A 21956-nucleotide genomic window follows, 5' to 3' on the forward strand; every position below is an offset into this window, starting at 1 on the left:
TACCTGGGCAAGGCAACTCTCCTATCTCTACCCTCAGATACCTAGGGAATTGTATTGCCTCATTGATGCCACAGTCTCCTATCCTACCTGTAGCTCAGATCTTTCTTGAACCTTAAATCTTCAAAATCAATTGTCTCCTGAGCCTTTCCCTGGAAACACCCCATAGGTGCCTCACACTGGCCAGATATGCAGTAGACCTGGCTGCTTGAACCTAACTCACAAGCATCACACTCCCCTCACACTACCCTTAGGGGCATCACCTGGAGGGCTTGTGAACACAGACTGCAAGGCTTCCTCAGGTTTTTGAATTAGGAGCTTAGGAGCAGGGTGGGGGAATGTGCCTTTAATGCAGACACCTAGGACCATACTGCAAGAACCACTGGCCAGTAAACACTGTCCCCAGTCCATCTGTCTTGTCACCTGAACGTCCTACCAGTAGCCACACACTGCTCTTTCCTGCCCCAGGATCTCCAATCCCTAACTCTCTGCTGCATCTGCCTTCTTGAACCCTGGCAGTGCCCCAGCTAGATACCAGCCAGCCCTCAGACAGGTTCCCACCTTCTCTTTTGGCCTCACGTGGGCCCCAGGACTAGAGATGCTGTGTCCTCCAGGGCTGGATTACAGTGCCTGGCACAGTACTTCACATCGTGGGTGTTCAATAAATATTTATTAATGGAAAGGAAGAAGCAGGAAAGAGGAAGGCAAAGAAGGAGGAAGGAATCTTTGTTCCAGGCCACACTCCACATAAGAGGATAACCTAACTGACAAATGCAGCTATTGACATGCTTTGACTCTAAAAAGCACCAGCCCAATGTTGCCTCCAGGACAAAGTTAAAGCATCCTACATGGCACTGGAAACAATTCAAGCTCTGGCCCAGCCCTTCTGCAGCCCCCCGCCCCGCCCTGCTTCCTGTACACATCTAACAGCCAGCTGTGCTTCCTGCCCTTACACCTGCTCTCCACAGCTGGAAGCCTTCTCCTGTGACCACACCTCACTCAACAGCCCAACTGTCCCTGACTAGGTGACACCTTCCCCAGATCCTCCTAGCAGAGGTGTCCCTCATACTTTCATCCCAGTGGTCCCTAGGGTAACCCTGTTGCACTGTTCCATGAGGGCAGGAGAGAGGCAGCAGCAGCAGCAGGGGACAACTGGAGCCACTAAGTCCAGGCTGTGCTTGGGGGCTTTGCACAGGGGCCTTGCTCATGCTCACAGGAACCCTTTAAGGCTTGTGCTGTATTGCCCCCACCCCACTTTACAGAAGTGGAAGTGAAGGCTTAGAGAGGGTTGGGTGACTTGCCATCACTGTGTGCCCAAGACCTACATGCAGGACAGGCACTGTGATGACAACTGAATAAATGAATCCCGGTAGGCAGTGGAGCTTCTGCAGGGTCCCTGGGCTAGGCAGACTGTAGACACTCATCAATGTTTTCCCAACAAATGGATGGATGAATGAATGAATGAGGAAATGAATGAAATAACTGTCTACTCACCATAAAGACAAATTTAAATTTAGCCTTACAAATATCTCAGTGCCTCAGAGCAAGAAAGAACTGACTGATGAGGAAAACGTGCGCCCTCTGGTGACGAGTTCAGGTTTACTGATCCTAGGGTCTGTTTACTTAAAACCCACCTGCAGAGGACCCTGACTTAGTGAAATTATCTTCTCCGGTAGAGGTCAGAGGTCAGAGGTCAGAGGTCAGAGGTCAGACAATGGAAGTCATTCAAAAATAACTCTCACTAGCTCAAGAAATATCTGGATCCGGCATCACTACATTCGGTAGCCCCAGACCCATAAAGCCGATGTTCACACAGGTCAGGACAGGGGCAGAGACTGACAATGAAACTGAGACTTCCTGTGTCAGAATGCCTGAGGCTAAACTGGTATTTATTGGTCATGTGACCTTGGGTTCACCGCTTTATCCCCTGAACTTGTTTTTTCATTTATAAAGGATGTCAAAGAAAGAACAGTGATAACCATAGTTCATAATCCAAAGGTCAAATTTCTCATGAGACTGCCTGACACTACAACCTGTGAGCAGAATGCTGTCTGTTCTATTTTGTTGTTAAGGCCTCTAGAGTAGTGGTTCTCAACCCATGAGTCATGACCCCCCAACAAGGGTCACATAATAGATATTCTGCATGTCAGATATTTACATTACGATTCATAACAGTAGAAACTTTACAGTTATGAAGTAGCAATGAAATAATTTTATGGTTGGGGTCACCACAACATGAGGACCCATATTAAAAGGTCTCAGTGTCAGGAAGGTTGAGAACCACTGATCTAGAGTCTCAGAAGCAGCTGTGAGCCACACAGAATGGGGATGACTCCTATTTTACAGACAAGGACATTTGAGGCCAAAGACTTTTCTTTACTGGTCACATAGCAAATAAATAGCAAAATCTGCAAGGACCCTTAGACATGTCCAAAACACCCGAGTTTCCAACCCAGGTTCACTGCTACCATCTACTGGTCACAGTGAGAAAATAAGATACAAGAAACTGCGGCTGACTGGAGCAGGTTTGCTGGAGGATAGAGGTGGGGTGGGGGCCTTCAGGCTAATCATCCACCTGCCCGTAAGAGTCACCTGGTATTGCAAGATTCCTGCATGCTAAGAATCAGACCATTCCACCCTCCCTCTACTCCTGCATGGCTGGGATGGCCCAGATAACTGAGACTCCGGGACCCCATTCCCCACATTATCCAATTTGGCAAACCAAAGACTGACAATATGTACAAGAGCAGCCAAGGTACCAGAAAACAGGAATCTGGTCATCTGTCTCACCACTGTGAGGGCAGCTGAGGACTTTCTGAAACAGCTGCTAAGTTCTGGCTGTTGGGGGGTGGGGTACGAGGGGTGGGTCAGAGAGAGGAGCCTTCTGGTCCCACTTACCATGGTGGTGGAGATGGTCTCTGTGGTGATGCAGGGGGGAGTCGTCATGAAGTCTTTTCCCACAGGGGCACCCCCGTCAACCTGTAAGGCAGAGGAGGCAGCGTTAGAGATGACAGGACCACACCTGACACCTGGCTTGTAGCATTCCCAGTTACAAAGTGGCAGGCTTCCTGAGTGGGCATTCACTGGGGTGGTGCAGAGCATTGCAGAGGGGCCTCAAGGTTTTTCAAAGGCTTCATTTCAACCATCCTATTGGGCAGCTGATGGTAATCCACAGAAGTTACCCTATAATGTCACACTGGTTAGACACAAGCTAGAGTCATTTGGGGAAAGGGATTCTCGGTTGGGAAGATGCCTCCACTAGACTGGCCTGTAGACAAGTCTGCCAGGCATTCTTGACTAATGATGGGTGTGAGAGGCCCCAGATCACTGGAGGCAGTACCGTCCTCGGGTAGATGGCCCCAGATGGTAGGAGAAAGCAGGCTGAAGCTGGGCGGTGGTGGCACACACCTTTAATCCCAGCCCTCAGGAGACAGAGGCAGGCGGATCTCTGAGAGTTCAGCCTGATTCTACAGAGCGAGTTCCAGAACAGCCAGGGTTACACAGAGAAACCCTGTTTTGAAAAACCAAAACAAAAGAAGCAGGCTGAGCAAGGCATGAGGAGCAACCAGTAAGTGGCACATCTCTGTGGCCTCTGCTTCAGTTCCTGTCTCCAGGTTCCCGGCTGGAGTTCCTGCCTTAACTGCCCTCAGTGACCTGAGAGCTGTAAACTGGAATAAACCCTTTCCTCCCCAAGTTCCTTTTGGTCGTGTTGTTTTACCACAGCAACAGAAATTGGTACTTTTAAAGGTTCACCAAGAAATATGAACAAGGAAACTTTACTACAGCATTAAATACTGGGAAAGATACCCCCCCCCCAGGGTCCAGTGACGGGAGATAAACACAGATTAGGATATGCTTCCTAAGAGGACTCAGAATAGTGGACACAGGGCTGGGTGTGTAGCACAGTTGGTAGAGTGCTTGCTTAGCATGCATGTAGCTTGGGCTTGAGTCCAGCTTCCATTTAAAAAAAAAACAACCCAAAACTAGGTATGGTGGTGCGACCTGTAATCCCAGCACAGGGGAAGTAGAAGCAGGGGGATCAGAAGTTCAAGGTCATCCTCAGCTGCACAGTAAAGTTTGAGGCCAGCCTGGGATACCTGGCAGGGACCCTGTCTCATGGGGAGAGAGAGACACAGAGACAGAGACAGACAGAGGGAGTGACAGACAGAGACAGAGACAGAAAGAGGTGCAAATGAGTAAGTTCTAAACTACTTGATCGCAAAAAGGGTGTGGGGTAAGAGTCAATGGTCACTTTTCTCTAATAATTTTAAGTATAAACAGATGTAAGCATCTGTGTTGGCATATGCCTTTTTCTCCCCCAGGACACAGCCCAAGAATAGTGTCATCCAGTCTTTTGACATTTTGATGTTTTGAGGACAAGAGCTGCCAGGTTATGGGATTTGGGGTAATTTTTGGTTTCTTTTTACTTTAAGCTTTAAAAAGTTACTAAAACACAGCAAGTCAGAGAAAAGACAAGCAGCTTGTCCAAGGTGGTCCAGTTCATGATGCTTTAGTGGTACTGGACACCTGCACAGCCGTTAGCATGCTGTAACAGTAGGAGAAAAAAAATTCTGGAAATTACAGTTGCTTGTGTTACTTTGTGTCATATTTCAGGTTGTTTGTGCTGGGGGTGGAACCCAGGCTAAGGCTGTGCCACTGACCAATCAACCTGCTCAGCCCTTATTTCAGCTAAGACAAAAATTGGCCACCAGGAGAAGGGGCTGAGCATTGTAGCCTTTCTAGGTGAGAAAAACCAGGGGGCAATCTCTCAGACCATAAACTCAGATCTATAAATCTTCAAATCTGAAGACCCACAGAGGATACATGGGAAGTATGTATGAAGCTGTGTGCTGTGTCCAGATAGGCCAGCTTTCCCAGGGTGCAAGTGAGCTCTGGCTAACAAATACAGACACTTTAGTCATTTGACCTTGGTTTCTTCATCTTGCCAATCTAATGTGGAACCTCCATGCATAAGAAATGACCCAGGAGAGCTGTTCTGACCAAATAGTGACTGAGATTTCTCCTTCTCTCTCCACCTGTCGAGCCACCTGAAAGCCATGGTCCTAACCCATTAGCCATGAGTGCTGAACACTCTCGGGAGGAAGGATACTGGGTCATCCCCATTTACAGATGGGGGCACTGGTTACCTGGGTGCTGTCTGCAGTGGAGACTCTGCTCTGCAGCATGGCCTCTGGCTCAATCTTCTTTCTGATTGCCAGACTGCTGACGGTCATAGTCTCTGCTTTCACGGACTATGGGGACATGAAGGGGACACTTGAAAACTCAAGCCCAGACACACACTCCTGTTCACAGGCAACTGGTGCAAGAGCAGCCAAAGTCACCCCCAGCATGAGGAAAGCCTGACCCCATGCCCCGGGGTCTTTTTGAGGCTGTACTAAAAGGATGGCTAAATTATATGCTCAGAGTTTCCTTACACACATAGTGCCTCCACCTTTTGGCCACTTCATGCAAACTGCTGTTCAAAGCAAGAATTACAAGCATGGCAATAATTACAAGCATGGCCAGGCGGCAGAAGGAAACAGGCGAGGAGGCTAGCTGGCCGAGAGATGGAAATGATGTGAAATTATTCCTCTCAGGCTTTTATCATAGCCTCTGTTTTACTTATTTATTATATAAGGAAATGTAATGTCGTGGTTTTTAAATTAAAGTCAGAGAAAACACATCAGTTGGCTGCATGTGGCCCAGGGCCACCAGCTTACAAACCGTACTCTAGGCATCTCAAGCCACATGGTCATTTTTTGTCTTCTCTTAGGCCTAGTTCATGGCTTTACCCACTGTAGGTTTGATGAATGGAATCTAGCTTGTCATGTAGTTGGAAGAAAGAGGCAGAAAGGAAGGATTCTTCCAGAATCCTATGATTTAGCCACTCATTTAATTAATCATCCATTAGTGTTGAGTGTGAAACTGCCTTACAATAGTTGCCACCTGGCGGGAGGGCAGAGCCACCAGCCATTGTCCTGACTGTGCTGGGGAAGGTTAGAGCCAAAGTATGGCAGGACAGAGCAGGATGTGGTGGGGACAGTACTGCCACCCAGGTGGCCAGAAAAGCATAGAGAAGGGATGCATGAGCTTTGTCCTGGGTCACTGTGAGGCACAGAAAGGGTTGACAAGTCTTCCACCTAGAGGTACAGCGTGGAGTAAGAGCCCTGGATGGATGAGCTGGTAGTCACTGCCTGGGAGACAGGAGGGAGGGAGGGAGGGAAGAAGGGAGGGAGGGGAGGTGAAGAGCGGGAGGGAGAGAGGGTGGGAGGATTCAGCTAGAGGTAAAGGGAAAGGGTGAGTTTCTGAAAGTCAAGGGGGCCACAAAGCAGAGAAGCCCAGATGCTGGCCCTGCCTCCTCCCCAAAGGCTGTGTCTTCTCTTTTCTTAGAGTGTCCATTGCCACCCCACGGTCTCAGGGCCCGATGGGTTTAAATAACGGCCTCCTCTTCGGGCCCCAGTAAAAAGCCCTGGCCTGAATCAAGAGAAACTACTCAGGTTTCAGACCAGCTGTAGGAGCCTCGGGAGTCCATAGATACATGCTCTCGGTGTGTGCCATGCAACACAGGCAAGGGACCAAGGAATCCTTAGTAAGACTGGCATCACTTGACCTCAGCAAGTGATGGGGGTCATAGGGTTAAAACACCATGGAGCATGTGTTAGGGGTGAACCGACACAGCAAACATGCGGTTGCAGACCATGCTGTTCTACGGAGGGGCAGTCATGCAACACCAGACAGAGCTTCAGGCTGCAGCTGATGGCTGGTCTTCTCACACAGGGCCCAGGGCCCTCTGAACATGCAGTGGTCTGTTGGACTGGATCTCCATGAAGCTCCACTGTACCTCAAACTGGGGCATTTCTGGGGTGGAGCAGGCCCCTCGATCCGGGCTGTCCTCGATGCCCCCAGACTCATCCTCTTGGCTGGAGGGCCCCTTGAGATCCCGAGAGAACACCAGGCCTTCTGTCTCAGAGTCGCTCTTATCACGGTCGAGCTCAGGGAGGCTTCGGGAGAAGTCTTCGAAGGCGCTGCCGTGGTAGTCGCCGATAACCGTGAAGTCCACCTCGGCCTCCAGGCTGGATGTGGAGCTGACTGTTATGCTTGAGCACTTGCGCTCGATGGCCAGGTGGTTGTCCTTCAAGAATACCGCGTCCCTCTCCTGGTCCTGGTCCTCATCTCCTGTGTCACTCTCTGGGGCACGAGGACGTGGTGGTTTGACTTTCTCCTCCGAGCCCTCCCTCAGCCCTGCTCTCTATGGCCAGATAAAACCAGGGAAATGGGGACATGGGGTAGGGAGAGAGAAAGAGGTCAAAAGAGTGAATGTCAGAAGAAATCTCTAGGTTTGGAACATTTGGAAATGAAAGGTCAGGAAATGAAAAAACACGCCCCAGAAAGGTTTCCTCAGAATCTAGCACAAAAGAAAACAAAACGAAAACTTCTCAGAGCCAAGATGCTCCTTCGAGGGTCTCACATGGACGGCAAAGCAAGCTGACATCCTTCCAGCTAGCTCTGGACAGGAGGCCCCTCCAAGGCTAGGATCCAAAGCCTATCAGAAGCGGCATTGTGCAAGAGGCAGGGATGGAGACCTGGACCACAGGCCCATCCGTGCAGGAGGCATTGAGAGGTAAACTGAGGAAGGAGGTCAGGGATTCGAGGGAACCCAGGAGAGGAGGCAGAGAGGCTGGAGCCGGGAGCTTGAGGAACACAGAAGAAGCCAGCAGCCTGTCAATTGCACTGAGTCTCTGCAGGGGGCACGGGGGGGTCAGCATCAACTAGGGGAAGGAGAAATACTGACCCAGGCCCTCCAGACTCCAGCTTCCTGGGAGCCACACCAGTGCCACCTTGAACTCTATGGCAACCATGGGAAAGGAAGTTCTGACCCCATCAGTGTAATTGACAACAGCAGGCCAAGGCAATGCCCAAGGAGAACCAGCAAACTTTGTCCTAAATACATACCTCTCAACTGGCCTGTCAAGGATCAAACACCACATGTTTTTTTGTTGTTGTTTGTTCTTTTTTTGTTTTGTTTTGGTTTGGTTTGTGACTTTTTTTTTTTAGACCAATCTAACACCCACAAAATGTTTTGAAAAACACTCAGCTTCAGGCTCTGGAGGTTCAGTGTGATTCAGAGATTCATTTGTTAACCAGCCTCCACTTGGCCAGGTTCTGGAAGGTTGAGAGGTGTGAGGAATACATTCCAGACAAGCCAGAGTGTGAACAGCCACAGGGGGTTCGCTACTAGAGCAGGTGAGAGTCTAGGGAATGATGCATCCCAGCCGGATGAAGATGACCAAGTCATCGAGGCAGAGGGACTGCAGAGACCTGAGGGCCCGGAGGGCTGGCGAATCTCAGGCGCCCCCCCTTCCCAGGGGGGTTTGGTGTTAAGAGGCTGAAGAAGCTCTTCTCTTCCCTGCCCGCATCTCCGGACTTGTTCTGGATTAGAGAAGACAGTTAGTCTTAAGGAGGAAGAAAGAAACTAGAGAGGGAAGCAGAGTGGAGGAAACCTCTGGATTGCCAGCTTCCACAAGGATACCAGGGGCGGGAAAGGATGAAGAAAGATCATTGGATAAGCCAAGCAAGAGAGGGAGGAATCTAGCAGGTGGGACGAGCAAGGCAAAGCAAGTATGTAATTTGCTGCTGGTGGTGGTGCCTTCTCTGTGGCCATTGTGTGACCCTCTGGACAGAAGTTCACACCAAAGGCTGGGGGATCTAACAGCTAACAAGGGCTAAGCAGATGGCTCCGTCTTTCAGCCTGGGCTCTCTCAGGACCATGTAGGAGAAGAACTTCTAGGGATGAAGGAGCAGCATCATTGCAGGAATGGCGAGGGGGCACGCACACATGCCTCTAAGAAGCTACACAGCATGCAGTCAGGTCCCACAAACGGGGACTTGGTGGGGGTGGGGGCTCACGTGGCCAGTTACCCCGGTGGCTTCCTCCAGCGTGGTTTCACAGCCTGAATCAGGGGACACGAGCTCTGGTTCTGAGCATCTTTCTTGGTGGGCGGTAGTAGAGGTGCCCTCCCAATGGTGCTGGGTAGCCAGAGGCACGACAGAAGAATATGCAACTTTGGGACTGGCCAAATCCCCAGGGGGCTGGAATTGGACAAAGCCCAGGTCTAGAAGCCTATTTTTCTGATGTTCTACCTGCCCTGGTGAGGCCTCTGGAGGCAGCTCATGTGGAAGGGCCCTCATTTCACCCTGACTGGCTCGGCAAGTCTCTGCTCCATGGGTCTCAAATATCCGAATCTTGTTAGCCACTGAGGTCTTGCTAATATCTTCCTGGGAACTCCCTTGGTCCTCAGCCTGGAGTGAAGTCTCCTTTTGCTTTCCTGAAGGGAACACAAACCCCAGGAATGCAGGTCCCTCGGTTCCTTCAGGGACAACTCTGGGCTTCTTGCTGGCAACTGGAGGTGCTTTGCGTGAACCTCGTGTATCCTTGGGCACAGGACTCTCTTCAGGAAGATGGGAGTGTTTGAGAACTACAGGGAACTGATCTCCAAAGGGATCCCCAAACAGCGAAGGCTTCCCTGACCCAGGAGAGACTGGGCTTTGAGAAGGGTCCTCCACAGCTGCCAGAACCTTGATGTGACTGGAGGAGGCTGGCAGCAGGATGACTTCCTCTCCACCCTCTGTCTTGGGTTCTACAGCCTGAGTGGAAACTGCCCTCTTCTCTTTGGGCAGAAAGCTGCTTTGGTCTGGCCTGACTGGCTTCCTAACATGAGGAGGGATGGTCCTCAGAAGCGCACAAGCCTGGGCATCTAAGTGCACCCCTCCTCCTCCACCAGGAGGGTACTTCTTCATTCTTGCAGGAGGACTTTTCTCAGTCTCCCCCATCCAATCTACACTCATGGGGGCCTCCTCATCTCCAGCTACCCCAGCCATTGGGTAGATCAGCTCTCCTTCCAGCCTTTGCTGAGCTCCTTCCCAGCCCTCATCAAAAGTCTGCCCCACAGCAGCTTCCTGCAGGTCACTAGGCCTCCCATGGTCCCTGGGGGACCAGGCTTCTTCCTCTGAGGAAGCCATAAGGGTTTCATCTTTATTCCGGCTGGATCCTGGGGCAGAACCCCTCGGGGCTGAGAGCTCCGTGTGCTCCCCTGCCAGTGCCATCCAGGTCCTATCTCCAGGACGGGCATCCAGGTGCTCTTCTCTGTCGTCTGAGGGTAGGGAGAGAGCTTGGTCTTCAGCGTCTTTCTCTCCATAGTTTAGATAGAAACTCCTCTCTGCGAAGGAGGTGTCAGTCTCATCACTTGAGTCAGCTCTGGCTTCTGCCTGGGCTGGATCCAACAGGAAGGACTGGAGTCCTCCCTTGTCTGATGCAGGAGAAAGAACTTCTCCCCACACTGGCCCAACCCCTGTAGCCGGAGGTCTTCCCCAAGTCTGGAGCCCCTCCAGCCCCTTGCTCAGCTCTACTTGGCTCTCCAGCTGGCCATCTGAGATGCAGTGGCTCCTAGTCTTGAGCTTGGAGCCCTGGAAAAGCTTGTCTGTTGATGAGAAGCCTGCAGCTTGGGCAGCCTCTCTGGGACCTCCCTTGACACACACGCCTTCCTCTTCCATTATCTCAGAGTCTTCTGGGCTTGCAATCATCTTCCCTTGCTGTTGGGTGCTTGCTCTTCTGGCTCCTACTGCTTCTTCTGTGGCCACTTCAACTTTGAACTTGTCCACCAGAATGTCTACCTTGGAGAGTCTGCCATCAGCAAGGATCTCAGCAAGGCCTGCCTCACTTTCTTCCCGTTGTGTGGGGGCCACTGTTAGGAGGCCAAGTTCTTCTGGCCTAGTGTATACTCTTTCTATAAATACCCAATGCTCTGAGCCCTGTGTTTCAATTGGAGCAAGAAGAGTTAACATGAAATAGCAGGCACCTGAAGGGATGGCCTCTTCCCTCTATAAGAAGGGACCAATCTACCACCAAAAGGTTTGACACTGGGACTATATGTCCTAGGAACTGGCCAGGGACAGAAAGGGGTGACAAAACCCATCATCATTGTCAAAGTTCTTTTTCCCACTAAGATCCCCAAGCAATTGACTGACCCTCTTCAATCACTAATTCCAATATAGTGGGACAGGGTCTTCTGCCTCCCCAGGAACAATGGGAAAAGGGAGATCCACAGGCGGCCAGGCCTTCCTCTTCCTCTTCCTCTTCCTCTTGTAACTGAGTATTTCCCACTGTCAGCACGCACATCACAAGGAATCTCTGGATGTTGAGCCAAAAGAGCTCCAAAGACATCCAGTATCATCTCCTTTCGGGGGAAACTGAGGTCTAGAGGAGGCCAATGGCATGGTTGCAACCATTGTTGATGTAAGAGCCAGGAAAACAATGGCTGCTTTTTGATGCCTGAGCTCTTTGCTGACCTTGAAACACAGATGCCAATTGGGATCTGATGTCAAGCTGAGGGAAAACAGTGAGCTGTCTTTCACAGGCCCCACCCTAAACCAGGACCACAAGGGCTTTGGGGAAGGAAACAGATCAACAGCAATGATACCAAAACAGACAGGTTAGCACCCTTTGAAGCGATGGCTTAAGCAACCTGAACACTTTGGAGTTCTGCCCAAAAGAAATGATTTTAAGACCAATCCTTGGAGAATTCTAACAAAAGCCCATGGAAAGAATAGAAAAGAACTGACCAGAAGAATAGAAAAGAACTACAGAAGAAAAAGACCACAGGCAACATCATCATAGAGCAAAAGAGACAGAGCCTGACACTATCAGATTTCACAGAACAGCCCTACCGGTTTCCAACAGCTTAGAGGTAAGGATGGGTTTCTCGAATCATTAACAGCAGTAAGACCATTGGGATTTTAGTCTTGGGACCACAGAATACTTTCTCCCCACAAAATCTCATCAGAAGTCCATCTTTTAATAACTGTGTAAGACCGAACAGCCCTGGTGAAGCTGCAGTCCTGCATGGCCCCACAGCCTTAAGCTCCCTCTTTCCTTTGAAGTCACAGCCTTCACGATGCAGGCATGGAAATCATCTTCCAAATATAGGCCTAGGGGAGGAAAGCAATTCGACCACCTAGTCACAGAGCTTCTTTAAAGTTTAACCTTCCCACCCTACCAATACTGCCTCCTTGACAGGTGAGCCTGCCACTCCTCCCAGAGGCAGGAGACCAGAGGCTTACATGACCTTGGACTCCTTTTCAGCTTGTGACTTGGCAATGAGTCGGCCACACCCATAAGCTCTGGAAGGATCAAGGGAATACTACAAACCCGTTTTCCTAGGTCAGGGAATCTGACATCATTAACAGAATCTTACCAGTAAGAGATCAGAGGAAGGGAGTCCAGACGCAGTCTGGCCTAGCTTTCTGAGATGTTGCTTCAGGTATGTGTGCCTGAACCCTCAGAGGGACAAGTTCTGCTAGCCTGCGGCGTAAGGACCCTTCTCATCTCCTTGGGAAGCAAGCTATGCCAGGTGCTTCTATTTCAGCTTCTACCATTATCAGCCTAGTCATGGTGGTCAAAGTTGGCCAAGGAGGTCCCTCCTGGAATAGTCCCACTCCAACCCTATCTAGCAAATAGGCTAGATGAGCAATGGTGTGTGGGGGTGGAAGCTGGCACAGACTGGAAAGATTCTAGAGGCAGAGAAGGGAAAACACATGGTAATGTTTAGATAGACGCCAGGCAGCGCCAGCCCTCGTCTACATAATTAAATTTACTCCAATTGGCAACTTTGTTTCAGAAGGGGAAACCAAGGCTCCCAATGAGGAGATTTGCAGAAGATCCCACAGCGTGGTGGTGAGGGAAGAAACAAGGGCTCTACTGCTAAAAAGCAACAGTTAAGGATATGTGGGGCCCGGTTGGGATTTACGAAAAGAAAAGGACACCTTTGCTGGCACGTGTAAAGCCACATCTAGCCCTCATCACAAGACAGGGCAACGCTAGGGTATCTGCAGATAGGCCAGCCCTCGTGCTGTTCTCTCCCCTGAGTCCCTGGTTCTTCAGTGCCTTGCTTAGAGGTCCTCCCGCCATCTGATGGCACTGTTTCTGCTCCAGCCACAGGGGTGGGAGAAGGGGACAGCTCTGCTTCATGCCAGACAAGAAGAAACTTCAGAGGGTGGCTCCCCTGGTCCTTGGCTGTTCAGGCCCCACCTGAAACTCTGGATTACATTTGGGGTTCAGGAAGGGGGCTCTCTGGAACCCACACCCTAGGAGAAACTGTTGGAAGAGGTGCAGAGGGAAGGTGTTCAGTCTCCTGAGGGTGAGGGGTGTCCTCAGGGAGGCTGCAGAGCAGGTCTGTGGCCACCAGGAAGCAAGAGGAAGCTCACAGGCAACTTATCAGAAGAGCAGACTTTGGCCCAGCACTTGTGGGGCCAAAGGAGGAGAACCACGAATTTGAGTCCAGTCAGGGCAATGTGAAAAGACCTTATGGAGGAAAGAATAAGGCGGAGGGAGGGGAAAGGGAAGGGAGTAGGGAGGTGGGAATGAAAGATGGAATGAATGAATGATCCTGTTGATGACTGTAGACAGAACAGTGAGGCTGTTCTGTGACAGGCCACTGATAAAAGGTGCACAGCTTGACTCACTCCCCATAGACACCATCCTTGTTTCTAAGAGCATCTCCAGACACTAGGACATCACCATGTCCCTAACTCTGGGATGCTGTTGGCTCCTGTCTCACTGACCTCAAGAGAGAACACTGACAGGTTTGCTTTTAGTTTTCCATGGAAGAAGACTTCAGGGAGAGCTTTGGTTTGTATTTCCCTTGTGTTACGCTTGCTGATGACCCTCCCTCCTACACTGACCACACACTCACAGCAGCTACACAAGTTTTCTCTGTAGAAGGAAAAAGTCTATGTCCTCACAAGCCACACCAACAGACAGAGCAGAGGCTACATGAAGGATGTTTCCCAAGTCAGCTGATTCCCAACTCAACAGGCTACACAATCCCAGTGTGGGGCTGGGGTGGGATGTGGGGATTCCATCCCTAGCATCTACACAGGGCCACAGGAAACCCAAGAACACTCGACCTGCTCTTCTGGACAAACAAATGATGCCCTCCTCACTTAGAAGGGTAATTTTGGTAGGAAGATGTCAACCTTTGCCTGACTGGAGACTCAGATCAATGTCCCAGATGGGTTTAGATAGCTGGAAGCAGGGAAGGATGTAATACCATGCCCTAACTAGCCACCCATAGACTACAGTCAGGCTTCTCAACACAGCCAAGATCTCAGGGCAGGACACACTCAAGGGCCAAGACACTCAAGCTAAGGGTTAGAGCCTGCCTCTAGAGAGGATCATATCTTTGCCCCTTTTGAGATAGAGGCAACCAGTTCTGTCTTTCTGGGTATAGCTGTGGTCTGTCCTTCCTGGTAAGAAACAGATGATGAGGGAGGGGCTGGCCCTTCATGGATCCCTGGGATGGGGACACTTGCTATTTATAACACGGGACAATATGGGCCACCCCTGTTCTCTTCTCCATGGCAGAGTTTGGCCTATTCCCCTCACCCTAGGGAAAGGGTTTCCTTAAGATCCTAGAGGGTGGACAGGGATGGGCTGGAGGCCCAGGAGGAAGGGATGTGGGGAAGTAAAGACAGTAACCTCAGGAGATGCTGCGAGGCTTTTCTGAGTGAACACTTCCAAGCCTGCTGCCGTTCCAGGTACCAAGTCCTGCTGAGAAGTGTCCTGGGTCCTCTGGGCCTGCAGGGGAGGCCCAGGGCCGGAGGAAAGGGAGGGAGGGAGAAAGGAAAAGAGAAATTAGAGAGAGAGAGAGAGAGAGAGAGAGAGAGAGAGAGAGAGAGAGAGAACAGGAGAGACACACACAGTCTGTAAATAATCCAGCTTTATAGGCCCCACATTGTTTTGTTAGTTCACAGATTCAGTCAGGAAGGAGCCTCCCCTAGAGGGGAGATAGGGAGGGGCAATCCTGTGGCTTTTGGCCAGTGTCTCATGCCACTAACACTCAAGGGAATCTGGAATCCCATAGTTAGACTCTGACTTCAAGCCTGCCTGAGGTGTCATGGGCTTAGACTATGGTTCAAAGCTTTTAAAAGTTGTCCTTGAAAAGCTGAGGCAATGCCATAATTAATAAAGTTCTTGTACAGGCATGAGGATTTGGGTTCGGATCCCCAGCACTTGTGAAAAAAGCCAGCACACATGTGTGTTGCAGCATACATCTGTAATCCTAGCTTTGGGGAGGTGGAGACAGGCTGATCCCTTAGCCATCTCAAAGCTTGAGTCCTGATTGGCCAGTCTAGTTGAGTCCATGAGCTCTACACTCAGTGAGAGGCCTTGCCTCAAAAAGTAAAGTGGAGGGGTTTGCAAGATGGCTCAGTGGGTAAAAGTGCCTGTTGCCAAGCCTAAAAACCTAAGTTCAATCCCCAGGACCCACATGGAAGAAGGAGAGATTCTCAAAAGTTGTCCTCTGACCTCCACATACACACACACACACACACACACACACACACACACACACACACACACACACACACACAAATAAATAAAAATATAATAAAAAATAGAGTGACCGAGGAAGATACCTAGTGTCAACCTCTGGCCCCCACATGAATGCATATACACATACATGTGTGATGGATAAGTGTACACACCCACACAAACACACACACACACCTACACCACCAACACAATTGTCTTTCAAACTAAAACCTGGGTTTGCTCAGTGGGAATTGTTCAAGTTCTTTCTGCTTTCCCTTGGCTTGGGTAGGACTCAAGCTTTGAGATGGCTAAGGGAGTTCTGGGTGGTATGCCCTCAAAGGGTCTTCCATGGAGCCATATTGGGCCAGGGATTCTAGTCACCTTCAGCAGTGGTCCCATAACCATCAACTCTTCCTAGAGGACAATGACCTTCCATCTTCATTGTTTCGGTTAGCCTTGCCAATGACCTCCTAATGGAATGACATTCTGGTCCTCTTTCAGATGGCCTATTCGAGGAGGCTTACAGAGGTGATATAGTGTTACACCCAAGGACAGAGACGAGTCCTTGTCTATGGCTCTTCCCATTTTGAAAATCTTCAAGAACCCATAAATGCCAAGGGACATAAAGAACAGTTCTAAATGGTTTATAACTCCAAGGTAGGCTCCTGTACTTCCCAGGAGTGGTAGCTAGTTTTCAGGGCTAAGGAGGTGGCAGCTGGGACAGCCTCCATCTTTAATAAGGTCCCTCTGCTGGCAGCTCCAGTTGTCACCAGCAGGTGGGGCACACCCCCAGTTCCAGGTCCTAGCTGACCTGCATTCATCTACTTACTGCTCCTTTCTCTGGGTACCTTCTACATCTCACCTCAGTTGCACCTAGGCCAAGACCTGACCCATCTCAGGACTGTTAGAAGTTACTCTGGCCGAGTCTTTCCCTAGGGAATGATGGGTGGAGAGGAGAGTGCTGTGAACCAGCTCACTACATCACAACCACAGTTCAGTCTGAGGTCTTGGTTGTGCTGGGACCACAGAAAGTCCTCAGAGGCCTGTCCAACCGCTGACATGTACACCCCGGTAACTACAAAAGATGATCGATACATGTGCAGATGACAATGTCATGTCACAATGATTAAGTGGGTGCAGAGATTTATCTTCTCTCAAGGTACCAGCCTTCAATGCCCCACAAAGCATCCCTAGCTGTGTGACTTTGGCAGCAATGGAATCACAGCTGTCTCAGGAGTTTATACCTCACAAGGAAAACCCTCTGCTGTCTGGTGGCAAGGACTAGTTCAATCAACTCTCTACGAATTAAATCCTGGCTGTGTCACCAATGTCCAAAGCACTGGAGAGAAAGCACGCATACAGCTGACAATACCTGGTCTTCACGAGATTTGGTCTACACACGGCTATGAATTCATGACAAGCACAATGATGTGAACAAGCATAGCTATCACGCTGAGTCAGTCTTTGTCTCTCTGAGTCTCACTCAGTAAAAGCAGGTCTTTGAACAGAGAGGATTCCCAGGGTCCTTCCAGCTTTGATTTGGAGATCTGTAAGGCTGAGTGGAACACCAAGTAGCTCACACCAGACAGCATGCTGACCATGTGGTCCCTCCCCAGGCATTACCCCATCTGACCCTTATGACATCCCTATAAACATCTCTGCCTAACAGGGCCTCAGGGAAATGAAGTAACAAGCCAGAGTCCTCCAGCTGACAGGTAATGGAACTAGGAGCCTAAGTTTAGACCACAATCAATCTGGTGACCAGTGAGCAACAGCTCAAGGGGGAAGATACCGACACTGAAACTGGGGTAAATCCTGTCAAGGTTCAGCAAGTGCTAAAAATAATAGCTTGGGAGTATAAATACAAGATTTTCCCAAATCATTTCTTCTTCAATTGAGAAAGTACCCCCACATTTCCACCTGGAGGGTAGGACATATGGGGTCCTTCTGGGAAAGCCTCGGGAGTGGTCTGATTTGTATGGGGGACTCACAACACTAGAATTCTTCCAGCAAGGACGGTGTTTCCCCTGTACTGTCCCATAAGCTCCAAGGGGGCTGGTTCCTGTGTAGAGCTTCCGGGATTCTCAAAGTTGAATATGTAAGAGACTTGCCTAGGATACTTGTTTCAAAGGCCCGTTCCAGGGCTTTCCTGGCAAACAGCTGCTTTAGTGGGCCCCACATGCGGTCCTAGAACCTGCACACTTTAATAAGAACACTTTCCCCATTTTTCTTTGCTTGACTGAAGGGGAATACACCGAGTTACCAGGAGTTTTTGTAGGTTTTCGATGTTTTCAGATGGTCCCTAGGACCCGGTGGTTAGTGGATTTGACCCTCTCAGCATAACCTGCCTGCCCAACCCACAAGCCTAAGGCAGCGACAGGTACATATTTGTATGGCGGATGAATGTAAAAATATACTTAGCCCCCTACCCCTACCCTGTGCCTCTTTACCCAAGATCCCTGTTGAGGGCTTCAGCAGAATACCTACCTCACTGGCTTTCTCAGGGGTGCCCTTGGGGGAGGGGGAGGCGGGTGACGAGGGCAGCCTGCGCTCACGCTCCCAATCTCGATCCCGGTGGATCAGTTTGCTGTTGGGCTCCTTCAGGGTCCTCTTGAGCTCATTGATGCTGGCCTGGTGCTTCAACAGGACATCCTCTGGCTTGTCCAAGAACTAGGCACAGGGAGACTAGACTCAGCACTCTCCACCATCCCATCCCAACACTGTCACCCTCATAACAACCCAAGGAGCCAAGAGACCACTGACCAGGGGCACGGAGCACCTGAACGACAAAGAGGATAGTCTAGCAAAGTCACCCCCTCTTCTCCCCTGCCTGCCTTACCCCGGAACATTCAACTCCACTCAGCCCTCAAATCTGGGTGAGTTCCCGTTGTGCTCTGAGCCCAGATGGAGTGAGACACACAGATGACTTTCCTGTTTATCCAGGCATAGCAGGCAGCATGCACCAAGGTGAGAAGCCCATGGTGTGTTCTCTGAGCTGCACAGGCTTGCTGGCTGGATTCCCAGAACTCCCTTGAATTCTGGCTCCTACCTCTGCTCAAGACTTGAACCACTGCACTTAATATGTTCAGTCTAGGCTCTTGTGAGCCCCCATCCAACTGCTCAGGCCCTGTGGAGGCCTGGGAGAAAGATATGCCTAAGCTGGGTAGTCCAGAAAAAACCGGCCCTGTTCCCCTATTTGGGGCCAGGAAAGACTATGTAGCCCTCTGTGCCATAGGCTGCTGCCTTCTCCATCACAGAACCTCCCAGATGTCTTCTGAGTCCTCACTCTCTAAAAGCAGACAGAGTCAGATGCCATCAGCGAGACCAGGGTGCTGGCCGGGGTGGCAGTGAGAGCTCACGTGGGGTGAGAAACTAGAGGTGAGGGAGAAGCGTCGAGCTTCAAGGACCGGATCAGGATGAGTCAGGGAGAGCTGGAGTCCCAGGTGTGCTCCTCATTAATATGACACCTGAGTCCACACCAGAGGTACAGATGGAGCAGTCTGCTTGGGCCTAGTGAGGATAAGCCAGTGTTGCTCATCTGCCTGCTTCTGGGAGAGAAAGAGTGCTGGCAGCCCAAAGACTATCTGCAAGGCTATTTGAGAACTACCTGGAAGATAAGCTTATGCTTGGGTAGGGCTAGACTCTTCCCCTGGGTTCTTCTCAGGAAGAAAGCCACACAGGAAGAATCCCAGTGAGGCTTTGCTTTCTCCCCAGACACCTGACTGGACCTCAGGCCTCCCTCCCAGGCTAAGCTGACCACAGACCGTGTGTATCTGAGAGGTCAAGTGGGTTTGTACAGGGGGTGAGAACAGGCTTCAATGGTGAGTGGGTCTTAACCCGAGATGATCCCAAATGGGCCTGCTGGCCCTGTGTAAATTGTGCCCCCAGAAATTGGAGTGTCTAGATGCCATGGCTGGGCCCTAACTGTGGCCTGCTCTCAGCAGCCCAAGAACAAACTGCATCTCCAGAGAGACCTGGACACTGTGAGGTGGAAGTGGGATCAGGAGGCAGAGGCTGATGTCGTCACTGAATAGGAAGATGAGAGAAGAGATGAGAGGAGGTGTCCAGGGAGGCATCAGCAAGCAGCCCGCTCAGGAGGGCGGTGGGACTGGAGTCTGAGCAGATGCAGATGTGCTCTGGGGACTCCTCCTTCCCCACCCAGGCCCCACCCTCACATCTGGTTGTCAAGAGATACAAAAAGCGCAGATGAGATGTAGGTGTGGCCAAACAGTGCTGTTGGGGAGGAGATGAATCTAAGGAAGGGGAGGGTGGGAGTGGAAAGAGGAGCTAAATGAAAGCACACAAGTGGGGGGTGGGGGGGGGTGGGGAGGCAAGCAAAGACCACCAGGCCTAGCAAAGAGTGCCGCTGGGTGGAGGGCGGGGCACGCGGATGGGACTAGAACCTGACCTGGGAGCTGAAGACATGAGCTCAATGGGGAGGGCAGTGAGCAGAAAGGGAAATAATGGAAAAGAGAGTGTAGAAGTGGGCAGAAATGAAGCTGAAGCTGAGGTGGTGCCAGGGACATGAGCTGGGGACAGAGCGAGATGGTGACAAATGAATGCCTATGGAGGGAGACATGGGTCCATGCAGTACCTCCTGCTTGTGTCTTGGCGTGGTTTCCTGCTCCGGCTGGTAGGATAAGGCAGGAGGGAAAGGAACCAGCAGGGTCAGTAGAATAAACAGATTAGAGACACTACAACTAGCCTGGTCCAGCAAGGTAGCCCTGTGCACTCAGACCCAATCCCACCATTCAGTGTGGGCCAGGAGAGCTGCTAAGGTAATAACAGGTAATGGGGTCGTCAGAGGAAGGCATGGGGTAGGAAGGCAAAGGAGAGGCCGAGGGCCTGGAGTCCAAGAGGGGAAAGCACAGTCACAGGTTGGTGTGTGTCTGGTGTTTCCTGCTGCTTGTAACAGTGAACATGTGAGAGGGGGCCTGTGTTCACACTGCAGAACTACATGGCAGAAAAGGACAGCTCAGCAATGCCAAGACCCATGCCTGGCCTATGAGTGGCCAAGCCTGTGCATGTGAACATGTGATCATCATATCTGTGCAAGAGTCCAAGGCTGGGGTGCGGAGGTGTGAAGGTGAGGCTGGGCTGTGGGGGGCTGCAGGGGCATTCGCCTGTATACACTGGGGTGGGGTATCTGCAGTGTCGGGGGGCCGTGGGGGGCTGCAGGGGCATGTGCGCATATATACACTGGGGATGGGTATCTACAGTGTCGGGGGGGGGGGGGGGCTGCAGGAAAGGACACACTTACACTTCACACTGGTGACCCGATCATGCACAGGGGAGGAGAGGAGACATGGAGCCAGACCACAATTAACGGGGATACAGGAGTAAGAAACAGGGGTGAGGGTTCCTGAGTTTCCCAGGAAGTAAGCACCCGCAACATGCACCCTACTCTGCATGTCCAGTGGAATACTTCCCAAGGTCAAGGTCCTGTCCAAGGTGACTCCACAGCAAGAGTGCTTGGATACGATTAGGACACATGGAGGCCAAGGCTAAGTCTAGGCCTCAGGCCACCAACCAGGTCCCCTGAGAACAGGATACACGGCAACCCAGTGGGCTCCTACCTTCAGCTCCTTGATCTTTGTGGGGGTCCTGACCTCTCCTTCTTCAGCCTCTGATCGCCGTCCCCCTGACTCAGCATCATCTTCCCGCTTGTCACCGTCAGGCCCTGCATCATGATTCTCACTGACTGAGGCAGGGCGGGAGAACTCCGCTAAAGTGGGCAGAGGTGGTGGAGTGTCTTTGTGAGGCACCTCCTTATGCACAGTGTGAAATCCAGCCACTGCCCAACCTTCCCACTGCAACCCACTGCCCAGTGTTCCCACTGCAACCCACTGCCCAACCTTCCCACTGCAGCCTACTGCCCAGTGTTCCCACTGCAACCCACTGCTCAGCCTTCCCACTGCAGCCTACTGCCCAGCGTTCCCACTGCAACCCACTGCCCAGTGTTCCCACTGCAGCCCACTGCCCAGTGTTCCCACTGCAGCCTACTGCCCAGTGTTCCCACTGCAACCCACTGCCCAGTGTTCCCCGGTGCCCAGCTTTCCCCACTGCAACCCACTGCCTAGTGTTCCCCACTGCCCAGCCCTCACCACTGCAACCCACTGCCCAGTGTTCCCCGGTGCCCAGCCTTCCCACTGCAACCCACTGCCCAGTGTTCCCACTGCAACCCACTGCCCAGTGTTCCCCACTGCCCAGCCTTCCCACTGCAACCCACTGCCCAGCCTTCCCCACTGCAGCCAAATACCCAGTGTTCCCCACCGCAACCCACTCACTGCCCAGCCTTCCCACTGCAGCCCACTGCCCAGTGTTCCCCACTGCCCAGCCTTCCCCACTGCTCAGCCTGGTCCATAGCTGGAGAGTCACAAAGCTACTTCCCGTCCGTGGGCTCCTTCCTACCTTTCTACAGCGCTAGTGTCTGAAATCCAACCCTTCCTGGCTGCGTGATAGTGGTAAATTACACAATCCCTCTGGGCCTCAGTTTCCTCATCATTAAGTAGTATCTATGTCAGAAAGATGAGGTAAGGACTCAATAAACTAATGCATAAAATTACTTTGGAGAGTGTCAGGCCCAGAGTAA

At 51.2% G+C, this 21956-nt stretch overlaps 1 protein-coding gene across 6 annotated transcripts in view; it reads right to left on the reverse strand.

The window, feature by feature from the left end:
- Positions 1 to 21956, reverse strand: part of Epb41l1 (erythrocyte membrane protein band 4.1 like 1) — a 73439-nt gene that overhangs the window by 13892 nt on the left and 37591 nt on the right. For 2 of the 6 annotated variants that reach the window (XM_035446107.1, XM_027421313.2), the window contains exons 12-16: positions 20941 to 21089; positions 17852 to 18034; positions 6839 to 7246; positions 5145 to 5249; positions 2896 to 2976 (exon numbers count right to left, since the gene is read on the reverse strand). In XM_035446107.1, the coding sequence (XP_035301998.1) occupies positions 2896 to 2976; positions 5145 to 5249; positions 6839 to 7246; positions 17852 to 18034; positions 20941 to 21089 (926 nt within the window). Of the gene's footprint in view, positions 1 to 2895; positions 2977 to 5144; positions 5250 to 6838; positions 7247 to 8316; positions 8428 to 8916; positions 10807 to 17851; positions 18035 to 20940; positions 21090 to 21956 lie in introns of all 6 variants that reach the window. The other 4 variants (XM_035446109.1, XM_035446108.1, XM_035446110.1 and 1 more) reach the window with 3 other exon arrangements.

Source organism: Cricetulus griseus, chromosome 6, assembly GCF_003668045.3.
Source record: "Cricetulus griseus strain 17A/GY chromosome 6, alternate assembly CriGri-PICRH-1.0, whole genome shotgun sequence".
Taxonomy (NCBI): domain Eukaryota; kingdom Metazoa; phylum Chordata; class Mammalia; order Rodentia; family Cricetidae; genus Cricetulus; species Cricetulus griseus.